The 14348-nt window shown below is 35.4% G+C and overlaps 1 protein-coding gene across 20 annotated transcripts in view; it reads right to left on the bottom strand.

The window, feature by feature from the left end:
• The window catches only part of LOC104382913 (sodium channel protein type 2 subunit alpha), a 55551-nt gene that overhangs the window by 37441 nt on the left and 3762 nt on the right, over positions 1-14348 (bottom strand). For 2 of the 20 annotated variants that reach the window (XM_086615947.1, XM_086615945.1), the window contains exons 2-11: positions 11925-12043; positions 11460-11549; positions 10456-10584; positions 9945-10036; positions 8655-8891; positions 4834-4897; positions 3392-3533; positions 2317-2523; positions 1158-1448; positions 120-500 (exon numbers count right to left, since the gene is read on the bottom strand). In XM_086615947.1, coding sequence (XP_086472073.1) covers positions 120-500; positions 1158-1448; positions 2317-2523; positions 3392-3533; positions 4834-4897; positions 8655-8891; positions 9945-10036; positions 10456-10584; positions 11460-11549; positions 11925-12043 — 1752 coding nt within the window. Of the gene's footprint in view, positions 1-119; positions 501-1145; positions 1449-1555; positions 1562-2300; positions 2524-3391; positions 3534-4833; positions 4934-8642; positions 8892-9753; positions 9846-9944; positions 10037-10455; positions 10585-11459; positions 11555-11908; positions 12044-14348 lie in introns of all 20 variants that reach the window. The other 18 variants (XM_086615946.1, XM_086615944.1, XM_086615955.1 and 15 more) reach the window with 16 other exon arrangements.

Below are 14348 nucleotides of genomic sequence, written 5' to 3'. Positions count from 1 at the left end.
CTCTGAGTAAAACCAAAACACGGAGCTCTTCTAGCTCCTAAAAAGAGGAGCTAACTCTGTCCCAGCTAAAACCAGGACAGTCATGAAACTTTTAAAATTTAAATTTAAAACTTTCTTACATTGTCATCCGTTGTCGGTTTATCTACTATCACCTCCGGCAGAAGCTGTCCAGTAGGTGACAATAGACCTGAAGGTCCATCCACTAAGGAAACCACGCCATTGCAATCCACAGTGCTGTGCATCTTCCCATTCACTGGAAACACTGTCAGTCTTCTTGATGATCTACTGGTCTGACTAATGTTACTACTACGCCGTTCACCATGTCTACGTGGCAAAAAGAGAGAACCTCTTCTGCTCCCATTATCCTCAAATGTGCTGTGCTCATCATCAGCAAAGTCATTTTCAGATCCTCTCTCTCTTCCATATTCTCTAAAACTGAAAAGACTTGTTCTGCTACTACGTCTGGGAGAAAACAGGGAGCCACGAACACTCAGTAAAGACTGCAAAGGAAATATAAACAAAATGACCGGCCGAAGATTTTAAATATGCAAAATGCATGTCTATGTATTAAAAAAATGATTATTTATATCCCCTAGGAATCTATCAGTATTATTTTTAATACAGTCCCTTAGGTAGATTTCAGACACGTGCACTAGGAATGAGAGTCATCTGAATGAGTAAATTTACAGTACACCTAAAACAATTACTGGAGAGAAAAAAAATGAACATGCATAAGGTCATAGTAGTTTCTATCCCTGTTTTAAAGGGAAAAATCAAGACTTTTAGAAATTCTAATGATCCATGCACATTATGCATTATGTTAAAATATATCGATAGCCTTAGTCTTCTACATTGATATATTATACGTAAATTTTCCTTTTATGAATTAAAAAGGGATTTCTATTTCAAATCAACTAGAAAAATGCAATGCTGCTGTGCATGTTAACACCCACCAGAATCTAAACAATAAAATGTAAGAGATCAAACCACTTGTTCAGGTGCACTCTAGAAAATAATACCAACCGTAGGATCAGTATTTAAAAGAGTACAATGTTATTTTTCCTCAGATGTACTATTTTGAAAAGTTTCAGTGAAGTTTGTTGGCTATTATGGTTATCTCACAAATCCCAAAATGACAACTGCACTATTCGTATTACCTGGTGGGGTGATATGAATGGCTTCCCATAAGCAAGTCTGTTCCCATCGAAAGAAAAACGGAAACCTTTCCTTCTGATACTGCCATCTGATTCAGATTTCGGAAGCTTTTCATCCTTCGTGTCATCTTCTTCTTCAGAGAGCTCTCTCTGTCTTCTTTTCTTCCTTCTATTTCTCCTTTCTTTAGCACTTTTTGAGCTAAGCTTCGATGCTTCTGAAGAACTATCTGAGGGTCCACCAATCCCACTTTCACCACTGTACTCAGTCATCTCTGTTACAGCTGCTGCTATTGCCTGCCACAGCAATCATTTAATGTGATGCTTTACAAGTCACACCATTTTTTAAAGAAAGCTATAGTTCTAGCTTAAGATTTATATAAAATTACTTTTAGATATGAGACAGAAGCCTAGATGGATTTGTGCAAAACTTGAAATGGAATGCTGAAATATGAGCTAAAATAAAAGCGCAGTTCTGAAAGCTGCCATTCAAACAGAGTTCTACTTTGCATCCGTATTATGGAGTCAGCTGCACTATGTACAGCATTCTGTCACAAAGCTCATTAGACAATACTTGAAAATTAATAAATTTATTAATTAGGGTGAATGCAATTGCAAACAAAACAGCTAAACGGAGTCATGCTTCAGCCTGTGTTAATTTACTAAACTAATTTTAACTGTTACTTTAAGAGCTTCCTTAAGCTGCTCTTAGGAAAAAAATTTGGAGTATTACTTCCAGTCTTTGATTCATTGATGGTAAAATAAGTAGCAAAAATCAGTCAGAAATTTATGGATAAAAATATTTTAAACTCTAATCAAAGCTTGACAAGTATTTCACGAGTACTACAATTATTTCTAAGCTGAGAATTTGGAAAATCATCATGATAGGTTACTAGATACTACTCCTAGATAAGAAATACTTATTTAAAACCAATTATTCTCATTTGGCGAGTACTTTTTGTTCTCAGTTCAGAGATTCATTAACACTTTGGGCATTATAGATTTTTAAAGCAATAAAAAGCCATAAAGAAAGTAGTCTAAAGTACCGGACAGATGTAAAAAAAAGGCTTTATTTTTTTAATATGTGAATTTATTTACTGGTTTAGTTTTGAATGAATAACATGCAAAGGAACATACTAAAGCTCAAACTCTTGTTAGAAAATACCTCAGCTTCTTCTTGCTGCTTCCTCAGCTGTTCAAGCATCTGCTGCAAGTCTGCCTCCCTCTGTTCTGCTTCAACCATAGTTGCTTGATTTTGTTCTTCATAGGCCATGGCAACAACAGCCAAAATCAAGTTAATCAAATAGAAGGAACCCAAAAAGATGACCAGAACAAAAAATATCATGTATGTTTTGCCAACAGCTCGTAGTGTCTATAGGAGAAGAGGAGAAATGACCCATCTGGTGAATACGAGCACCAGTTCTGCAGTTCATAAGCATTTACTGAATGTGAAAAGTGCAAATCTATTATTGAGTTGTTCTTTCTTCTGTAATAAGATCATACAAGCTTTCCAAATTACATAGTCGTCAAATTAAAAGTGAGCATTCATGTACGTGAAAAATACGGTTAAGGATCATGCTGCTTTGAGACAAACCTCTTTTAATGTAATAATCTTGAAAAGGATGCGGAATCAGAGTGATTAGTCACAATTTTAGTTCACAATAAAAAAAAAAAAAATCACACTTCACAGGTTGGATGTTTAGTATGCTTACCATGTATTAGCATGCTTTCCCCTTGAAATAGCCAAAAGAATTAAAGATTGCATAATTAAATAAATAATTAAAATATAATATTTATTATAATTAACAGACTTTCAGACACCATATACTGAAAAGTTATGGTAAGAAAAGTAATTTCTATCAAGACTTAGTTATGAAAAATAGGATTCAAAGTACAGAAGATTCAGATTTTGCTGTCACATAGTATTTTTATAATTTAAACTCAATATTAAAGTTTTTGAAAATAAGATCTTATCATGAGGCACAAAATGATATACAAACTGTAAAAATTACATAAAGGATCAAAAAAAACCTCATATGTGCCTCTTCAGAAACCATGTGAGTTTCTGTGGTAAGTGTCCATGTCTGCTTAATTCTGCAACTGAATTTGCTTCCTTTCATAAATACTGTTCATTTTCAATTGCTAGCAATATCAAAGGTATGTAATATAAATATGAATGGCCTTTCACGTTTCATCTGGGGCCAGTAAGACACTAATCACAATTTTTACTATACACTCACCAGCTGATAAAGATTTTCCCAGTAGTCCTGTGTCATCAGTCGAAACAGTGACAAGAATGCCCAACTGAACGTATCAAAGCTAGTATATCCATAGTTGGGGTTTTTACCAGCTTTCACACAGATAAACCCTTCTGGACATTTACTAGGAGGGAAAAAAAGAAAAATAATAATTTAAAAAAAGGTAAAGTAATGCATATAAACTAAAATAACATACAACACTAAAATTGTTTTTAAATTATTGCACCCTGAGCTTCTAATGAAGGTTCATTAGATCTAATCTGTGAAGGGGGCTGCTATTTGTGCCTTACATTTTAAAAATTAGTGTTTTCTTTAAAAAAAAATAACAGAAAAGAGCACACAAGTAAACTAAAATCTTTCTTCCTATCTTCTTTCACCATTATGCACAAAATACAATTTATTCCCAACAGTTTGGTATTACCTCTGCAAATACCAAATTACCTCTGAAATTGTATTTCCTCTTCAATGGAAAGAATATATTTGCTTAACACAAAGATTCCATAAGGTGAATACTTCCTTGCAAAAAAAAAAAAGCCCGTATACGTACTTTATGTTGAATTTTGTCTGTCAGCAGAGCTGGCGACCCAACTTCTTGGTTCCTTCAAGTTTGTGAATTAGTGAAGTCAAATTAACTACTAATTCCTCAACAGTAAATAACTGTCATAGTGATACTTTTATCTCCTGAAACTGTACACATCAGTTTAGATAGCAGGTGATCCAATATTGATACCAACTGTAGGCACAGTTTCAGCTATGATTCCATTCTGGAAGGGTAGAAGAGGTTCTTGCCTCCAAAACCTCTATGGAAAACACTACAAAGATTTATTTTCATATATATGTATTTGATGCATATTTACACACACACATAAAGTTATCTTATAGTTACTAAAAAATATACAAAAAATGTTTACAAAAAAAGATTTAAGTATATCCATTTTAAAGATATAACCAATCAAAACCAAGGGATGGACTGATATATCATTAGAATATAGAATTATGTGATTTTGTTTCAAAGAATGGTCACAAAAAGAGAGCAAGACAGTGCCATGCATATAGTCCACAGACAGAAGAATCCTAAAGATGTCTTCCCAAAAGTTGGCCACAAGTCCCAGGGCCCCATGCCTATTTTAGAGATGAGAAATGGCATGAAACCCATGATAAAAGATGTTCTCAAGTCGTTGATAATGCCGTATTTACCATTGAAATGGAACTTTCTAGTTACCTAAGAGTTTAAAAGAAATTCATAGCAAAGTAACATTTAACAGTATCATTTAACATTTTTACTCATTCAAGTGTTTACTTGCTATGAACCATGACCACATATTGATTGTCAAGTTTGGTAGCTAAATTAGCTTTTTAAGTTTAGAGTGATATTTTTTACATTTTGTTTAGACAGGTAGTATGTAATTTTCAGTGTTTCTTACCCTGCATCTGAGCTATTGCCACAAAGTAGATAATCCTTTTGTCCTTCTATGCGATAGAAATTATCTAAAGAAAAATAGAAAGCCACACAATTATAGATGGAAGGAAGTTTTGTTGTGGTTTGGTTTTTTTTTTTTTTGAGAATGTTCGAGTTATCAGGGTTTGAATGTTCATAATCTCCCATTCATGTTTTTCCAAGAATGGGCTGAAATACTAGTACATTCATACTGGCAAGTAAAGTTGCAAAATTAAACAATAAAATAAAAACATAATGTAAAAATAAAATCCTAGAACAACATAAATTGTGTATTCTCTTCTTGAGTCATAGCAAACTGAAAATCTTTTCAAAAATCTGATGTTCAATAAATGAGAGAAAGAAATCAAAGTTTAAAACTCCTTCTCTTATTCAGTAGGTAGATTGTAATCGGACAATTAAAGCCTGTCTTACCTAAAATGGAACTATTTACAATGGCTAACAGTTTTGAAGTCAGTGCAACATTAACCAGCACATCGTGTGACTGAAAATACGAAGGGAGCATTTAAAAAGATGGATGTTCCAATGACAATAACAGCTGCTATACTATAAACAACTTCACCGAATTTTTCTTTTAATTATAAGGCGGTAGCCTTCAGAAATAAAGGAAAGCGTTTGTTATTAACGATTAACAACCGTACTGTCCTTTTTATTAAAAAAAAAAAAAGGAAAAAAATACAGATAGAAAGATGATAACAAATAGAGGAAGAAGTTGATACAAGTGAAGGCAGACCCCATTCAGAGGGACTTAGGCAGGCTGGAGGAATGAGCTGACAGGAAATATGTAAAATTCAGGGAAGACCAATGCAGACTTGTGTACCTGGGAAGAAAGAGATCCTTGCAGTGACACAGGCTGGCAGCTCACTGGCTAGGGAGTAGCTCTGCAGAAAAGGCACCAGCGCCTTGGCGGAGAAGCAGCAAGGTGAAGGTGAGCCAGCAGCGTACCCTGGCAGCCATGAAGGGCAACAGTCTCCTGGGCTTCTTGAACAGAAGCACAGCTAGCAAAGTGAGGGACGCGACTATCCCCCTCAGCTCAGCACTCATTAGACTGTACCTAGAATACTGTGTCCAAGTTTGGCCTCCCCAGTACAAGGAAGACATTGGTAAAGTGGATCAAGTTCAGCAGAGAGCAACCATGGTCAAGAGGGGGCTGGAGCATTTGCCCTGTGAGGAGAAATTGAGGGACCCGATCTTGTTCAGCCTGGAGAAGGGAAGACTGTGGGAGCAGTTGGTAGAAAGCATCCAGCAACTACAAGGAAGTTATCAAGGGGACAGAGCCAGGTTCTTCTCACTGGTGTGCGGCAGGAGAATCATAGAATGGCATAGGCTGGAAGGGACCTTAGAGATCATCTAATCCAACCTCCCTGTCATCGGCAGGGACGCCTCTAAACTAGATCAGGCTACTCAAGGCTCCGTCCAACTTGGCCTTGAACACCTCCAGGGAGGGGGCATCCACAACTTCTCTGGGCAATTTATTCCAAAGTCTGACTACCCTCGTACTGAAGAATTTCTTCCTAAGATCTAATCTAAATGAGAATGACAGACAATGGGCATAATTTGAAACAAGAGAGGTTCTGAGTGGATATAGGGAGAAACTTTTCACCATGAGGATAGTCAGAAACTGAGATCTGGAAAGAGACAGATTCTGAAAAAACCCTTATCCCAACTGAACTAGTCTTCTGTCATCCTCAATTAATATCCTCAATGTACCTTTCAAGCTGACAAAAGGCTTTGGTTTTCACAGGGTAAAACACTATTGTAGTATTTAAATAGTCAGAAACCATCCATGGGATGAAGAATATATGAACATAGGAGGATTCTAAACCAAACACTTAAATCAAATCCAGCGATGCCAAAATCCTAGCATTCAAGAACAGTACTTATACAATGACAGAAAAATTATAACTGTATGTTCATACACTGATCTAAATGCCAAGTGCCAATACTTTTACATGTGGATCTAAGACCTGTGCATACCTTTTCAAAAAGTGAATCTAGCCTTGTTCCTTAATAAATGAAAATACATAGATGCTAAGAAAAGTCACTAGAGGGTATTACACTCAGTGACAGCTGACCAGCATATGATATGCTGAAAGAAACATTAGGAGGACTCACAACTGAGCCCAGTAAAATTAAAATGCAACTGACACGTACGAACAATTATGAACAGGTTATACAAGAACGGAGGAATACAAACACAACTAGACAGAACTGCCTTGCCTGCATCAGCACTCTACAGACTCCCAGACAATTCAACGGTTATAGCATAGGAAGCAACTGACATTCTGGATTATTTAAGTTGTCTTTTAGTTTTAGATTGCTGGTTAGTGGGAAATGGAAATAGAGACTCTATATATTGTATTTGAAGAGCGAATTCACAGTGTTCTACAGCATATAAACTAGCAGCCAAAATTGCCCACAAAGCACTATCACCACTCCATTTTCACATCCTTTCTTAGGTAAATAAACTAGCTAAAAATGATAGATTGCACAGAAAATGTAAACACGGTCACAGAATTTCTAGAACTTTAACAATTCCAAAGTACAGAAAGAAAATCTGAATATAAAGTAAACAGCAGAGAACTTTAATGTCCACTTTTAAATAAGGAAGGAAATACGACTCATCAAAACTCAGCCTATAACAACTGTATTTTCTTTTACTTTTGGGTCAGTGAGTAGGAAAGCTAAAATCCATTATTCTATCAATTTCTTTTTACTTAAATAAACCACTTTTACAATTAATTACTGAGCAATATCCTGTAAATCCACTTCCAGCACAAACCCACACGTAAAAATAAAACACATTTTTGGCAATTAAAAGTTGTCATACTACATCTCATGGTTCATTGTATACTACAACTTTACTTAAAACAATACAAATCAAAAAATAAATATATGTGTGTTTCTGAACCAGTCTGAATGTTACCACTTCAGTCTACAGAGATTAACGTTGCTGAAAAATATCTGGATAAAGATGTCTTTGTCAGCCCCCTTAGTAACAACAACCATAGGTACTACAGATGAATACCATCTTCTTCCCTATCAGAATCTCCACTCGCCTAGTGAGTTCTTTATTTCACAGAGAGCAATTGGTTTCTTAACTCTATCTAACAATAAAAGTACATCTTATCTAGGAAATCTTTGATATTTATCTAGTGCTTCTCTGTCTTATTTATAATCTAAAGATACAAGAAGAGGCGAAGAGAATTGTTTTTGTTCAGCCTTGAGAAGGCCAAGGGGTCTGTGTGTGGGAGAACCTTCATGCTACCTACAAATATAACATGAAAGACTAATGAACACAGAGCCTGACTCTTCTCAGAGGTGCACACTGAAAGGATAAAAGGTGAATAGCAGAAGTCTGAGCATGGCAAATTCTGAATTGATATTTAAAAAAGTTACCATGAGACGAGTCAAACACTGGAACAGGCTGCCCAGAGAGGCTGTGGTATCTCAGTCCTTGGGGATATTAAAAACTTGACAAGGCATTGAGCAGTCTGCTCTAACTAGACCTGCAGCTGAGCAGCAATTGATCTGGACAACTGTGGAGATCCCATCCAATTTGTGTGATTCTGTGATTCTAAACCCAATCTTATCCTATAAATACTTTTCTAAGTGCACTTAACAGAAAGAATAATCATGTTAGCATGCTTTGCAATGGAATACATACAAATTCCTACTCTTTGTCATCTTATCTAACTGATTTTTATCTTTAGCCTATAGTATAAAACAGCAATCTTGTGTGTGTGTTTATACACAAAAATTTTAGCAAGTTACAACAGTATTTCTTACTTTCATTCTCAATGTATGCCGTCCAATCAAACACCGTACCATTAAAGTACGGAGCTAGGTATTTTTCAAAAGACGTTGAATTTTCTGATGGCCATAATAAGCATTTATTCTTCAAATTGCCCATGAACAGCTGCAGTCCTATTAGTGCAAATACACTCAGGCAAAAGACAGTCAAAATCATTACATCTGAGAGCTTCTTTACAGACTGAATTAAGGCTCCAACAATAGTCTTCAAGCCTGGAAACAGAGGCAGATTTTTATTAGAATATTAAATATTTACCTAAGCTAAAATGCAATGTGAACTACTCCAACACAATACTAAATACCATGCACACCTTCACAAAAATAGTCTTAAAATATATTCCAAAGGAAAAAGATACCAGTAAGTCTAACAGTCCCTGACAAATTAATTTGAAAATATGAATGGGAATGAATGGCACACAATCTAAACCACCCGCTCTTCAAATGAAGAAGTAACATTTATTCATGCTCTCTATACATGTAAATTACATGTAAAGAAAATTCTTCATTTTATTTTCTTCTTGATGCCTCTTGCTCCAAACCTTTGCCAGTGTTCTATTGCAATACACAATATGCTGGTTCTATAAGAGCAGACGGAAACAGAACACAGTTGCATTGTAGCATAAATTTTATCGATTGCATTCTATTGCATCCTGTTCAACTAGCGGTGGGGTTTGGTGAAGATCGGCATCTTAAAGTAATAAATACATCATGCAATTCTCATGCTACTCTTCATTATCTTATTCCTTTGCCAGGGATTCAACTTTTACTGAAGTTTTAAATCCCCAAAGTCTTCAATAAATAGTAACATTCGCATTAGTAAGAGAAAAATTAAAATAATTAATTTTGATCCTTAATGTGGGAGAGAAAATGTGACATCATGAAATGGAAATATACACAGGCTATGTAATTCGATTTCTCATGCAAGAATGCATTAAACGCTGAGGCTGAATGTTTTAGAGAATTAGAAAAAGCGATCAAATTTAAGTTAAGACTAAAACCAGAACGCTTCTGTTAAAAAAATGAGTTCAGCTTCTGTGAAATTTCAGTCAGCCCCAGTGTTTAACCTAGCTCTCACCTGGAATGACTGATATTGTTTTCAAAGCTCGGAGAACTCTGAATGTTCTCAACGCTGAGACATTGCCCAGGTCCACAAACTCTGTCACATATCTGTAGTGAGGGATTCCACACACAAACACAATGACAGCACACACAAAATTAAACAGAGGTGATGTAGAGGGTCTAGCATTTTACACAGTTACTTCTTACCTGGAATTACAGAAATAGTTTTCAAAGCTCTCAATACTCTGAAAGTTCGAAGAGCTGAAACATTGCCTAGGTTTACAAATTCTGTTATATACCTGCAGGATTAAACCACAGTTATTCAGAATTAAGGTAGAGGGTATACTACTTACCTGGACCTGTAATTCGGACTATTTTTTTTTTGAATGGAGAGCTTTAAATGAAAGACTTGCATTCGTATTTTCCTGTTTCAATGAAGTTTTCCCTAAGAAACACACTCAAGTATTTCCATTGAATGCAAATTAAAAGTAAAAGGGATTGCCCTGATTTTACTGTTTAAATACTATTTAAAATTGATCAATGGTAATGTCCCTTTCGTACTGTGGCATAGTCCACCAATTCTGCTGTGTGCTGCATTAGTGTAAAATATTAAAAAGTTGAAACACAATTCAACTATAATTCATTTTAAATGAGCTCAGATAACCCAAACAAGTTCTAACTGATATTTTACTTAAAATATATATATATATACACTTACGCAAAGGAAATGACAACAAAATCAAGCCAGTTCCAGGGGTCACGAAGGCAAGTAAAATCATATATACAGAAGCCTCTCGCAAGGATTTTTACCAGAAATTCAAAAGTATAAATTCCAGTGAAAGTGTATCTATGAAAAAACAGCCAAGTAAAAGTTAAAGATCGTTATTCAGTGATACATCATCACAGGCACAAAGGAAAATCACTCAAAACCAGTGATTAGTACATGCACTGTAACAGCAGCTACAAACTCACATAAACTATGACTGTTTTGCCACCATTCTTCTGCAACATAATTTGACCTATTTATTTTCTCTGAAACATATTTTTGCAGTTTCTGGCACATAAGATTTTGAAATTTCAGCACAAATAACAACATTCATGACTAACACGAAGAAAATATTTTTTTCTCAAATAAAAACATCAGCCATGTTTGCCATGTCAGAAATAAAATCCATGGGTAAGTGAAACGTAGTGTTTACTGAAGTTACTTGATGGCTGACCAGGTAGACTTGAGAATATCAAACAATAAACCTCAGCAGAGGTATTTTCTTTAAAGACAGTGTGTGTCCCATTTTCAGATATTGTTACACAAAATGAAGGTGCTTCATAGGGGCTATAGAAAGCATCTTCCACACTGAAAACCAGTAGTTTCAGGTATTTTCTTCCTTATTTTTTTTTTAATAAATATTTTTAATAAAAATGCTAAAGGAAGAGCTCAAGAGGGAGAATGCATAAGAGTATTACTTGTAGAAACATTCTGAACAAGAGCATGAATCAGAGTTTTGTTTAGAGAAAAAGGTTAACAACATCACAGCTTCTTTCCTCCCTAGAGCTTGAAGGTCTATGCTGCTTTGAGTTACAGCTAGGATCAAATTCCAGGCTAGAAAAAGCAGAATGCTGATATTACACACAGGATTAAGTAAAACTACATGGTCTAGCTCTTAATTTAGCTTTTCATTTTTAAACCACTTAAAAAATTATTAGCAAGTTAAGCATACTTACTCTACATTCTTTGTCCAGTCTGGAAGTTTAGTCCATGTCATAAATACACAGTTTGTCAAAATAGTGAGCATAATGAGCATGCTGAACAATGTTGACTGTAGTTAAGGAACATACTCTTCTTTAATGCTGAATTTGTGTCACACAAAACATGAGGAATTGACCAGGCTATAGAATACTGACAACATATATGATACAAACCAGCTTACTATCACTAGCATTGTCATAAATAATGCAAAGATTTTTCGCAGTAATGATGGCTATACCACTAACTCTGTAATCTAGGCATACGTGCTTTGCATCTCGGCCTCTGAATTTAATCAGAGGGTTAAAGTGCCAAATCTTAGCTCTGATTCATTTTGATAGAAAGAATTAAAGGTGGGGACACGTTTAAACACTAAGCAAAAAATCCCAGTGTTATTAAAAAAGACCAGTAATAATTTTTAACAAACCACTTGAAAAGGATATGAATGAACCAAAATCTTAATAGCTGTTCTTCTAATAATATTGAAAGGAGATAAAAGGTACAAGGCAGGTGTGGCACTGAACCTGAAGATTGTCTTCCCTTTATTCAATACTATAAATGTCTTCAAAAAAAGGGGGGAAGGGAGAATAGGAAATAGGAAATTAAGGATACACATTAGCAACCCAACCTTGCCGTAAGTACAGGCTGTGCTTACACAGATGTAAGTAGCCAAATTTATTTTCAGTAGAATTATACAAGCAAATACCAGATTGTAAATTTTCACATAAGCAATGTAAACTGAACACCGTAAATTATTTGTCTCTGTGCTCTTAAACAAAATCTGTATTTCAGTGTTTTCCAGGATTATGCAATTACATGGAAAATAACATTTAAAAATCATCATTTTTAACATTAAAAATTAATCCAGTTATATTATTTGCACTTCAGACCAAAGTTGGCAATGCAAAACAAAGCACCTAATTGACCATTTCTGGATGCTTACAAGCAACTATTTAACCATTTCAACACTTTAAAACTGCTTCTGAGGTGAGACAGTCTTGGCTTTTAAAGACTTTTTTGCCTTTATTGCCTGCTCAGTCATCACTAGTACCATTTATGCAACCATTTTTGATTATGCCGAGGTGATACTATGAAACTGTCATCTAATGAAATCTTAATTCAATCTACGTCTTATGACTATTCTCCCAAAAGGCTAATATCCAGAAATAAGCAGGTTTTAACAATAAATCTTTCTGTTTTCTAATGATATTCTATTGTAAAAGAAATAGATTATCTGACAGTAGAGTTTGTGAATTTCAAACAACAAAACCTAAAATAAATAACTACACCTGATTTAGTCTTCAACATTCCGTACTAGAAAAAACACTGCTTTAACTGAGTTGCTTCTGAGGGAGAAAATACAGCTCTTTGTTCACTTACTTACATGAAAGATACTAATCTGTTGATTATCCAGGACTTCATTTCAAGAATCTGTTCTATGTTTTTAATTCAAAAATCATTTTATTGATTTTAATGTAAACTCAATTTTTCTTTCATTATGAACATCATTCCACTTCTCATGCCTACATAAAAACATATTTTCTTCATCTGTACTTGCCAAAGATATCACCCTGGCTCTTTTCTCCTTTTGTTATCATTATATCTATAAAAGAAACTGAGTCACATTAGAGTACATATACATAAATGTAAATTTTGTCTTCAGCTCTATATTGGGCATGCAACATAGACCCAATATTGAAACACAAAGTATACGCTTTTAGTCTTTACATCCAGTCCCATGTGAGAAGTTGGTGTGGTCTAATCCCAGCCGGCAACTAAGCAGCTCCCCTGCCTCTGTGGGATGGGGGACAGAATCAGAAGGGTAAAAGTGACAAAACTCAGGAGTTGAGATAAAAACAGTTTAATAATTTAATTACATACATAAACAAATAAACAATAATCTCTAAGGAAAACAGGAGGGGAAAAAAATAACAAAGGGGAGAAAAATAAAACCCAAGACAGACAAGTGATTCAAACAGAAACAATTGCTCGCCATCAACTGACGGATGCCCAGCCAGTCCCCAGGCAGCGGCCCCCTCGCCAGTCTCCCCCTAGTTTTACTGCTGACCATGATGTCATACGGTATGGAATATCCCTTTTGGTCACTTGAGATCAGCTGTCCCTTGCCAACTTTTTGTGCGTCTCCAACCTACTCACTGGCAGGGCAGTGTGAGAAGCAGAAAAGGCCTTGACTCTGTGTAAGCACTGCTCAGCAATACCTAAAACATCCCTGTATTACCAACACTGTTTTCAGTACAAACCCAAAACACAGCCCCATACTAGCTACTAGGAAGAAAATTAACTCTCTCCCAGCCAAAACCAGCACAGACATGAACATGGGATGACTCACATGAATGTTATTTTTATACTGTTTTGCTGAACTGATACTCAGCAACAAATCCTCTTTTATATTAAACAAAACCACAGCATTTATATAAAATTTCTGGGAAAACTTTGCATCCATGAAGATGTAAAGTGATTCGAAGAGGAATGATGCAGAGACTTTAAAGAACTTCCTTGTTCTGTAACATACTGTCATTGAGGGCATATGATCTCAAATTGTCCTACCAGTGTACTGTTTTGATGTTCCTCACAAGACAGGGAGAGAAGGGATTATTTGCTGGAGAATTGGTATTAAAATCATCAGGAAAAATATAACTGGCCAGGAAATCAAATCCTCCCCATGAGACTCAGAAGAGGTGCAGTAGTCCTGAAGCAAACTCTAGTTATAACGAACTCACATCTGTAAGTGACACAAACTGTTACCAATCCATAGAAATTATAGAATTGTTTAGGTTGGAACAGACCTTAAAAGTAATCGATTCCAACCATTAACCTAACACTGTGTCATGTTTAGCCCAGCCAGC

The sequence above is a fragment of the Tauraco erythrolophus genome, chromosome 8 (genome assembly GCF_009769465.1).
Source record: "Tauraco erythrolophus isolate bTauEry1 chromosome 8, bTauEry1.pri, whole genome shotgun sequence".
Lineage (NCBI taxonomy): Eukaryota > Metazoa > Chordata > Aves > Musophagiformes > Musophagidae > Tauraco > Tauraco erythrolophus.
This window is presented reverse-complemented; position numbering and strand designations above follow the sequence as displayed.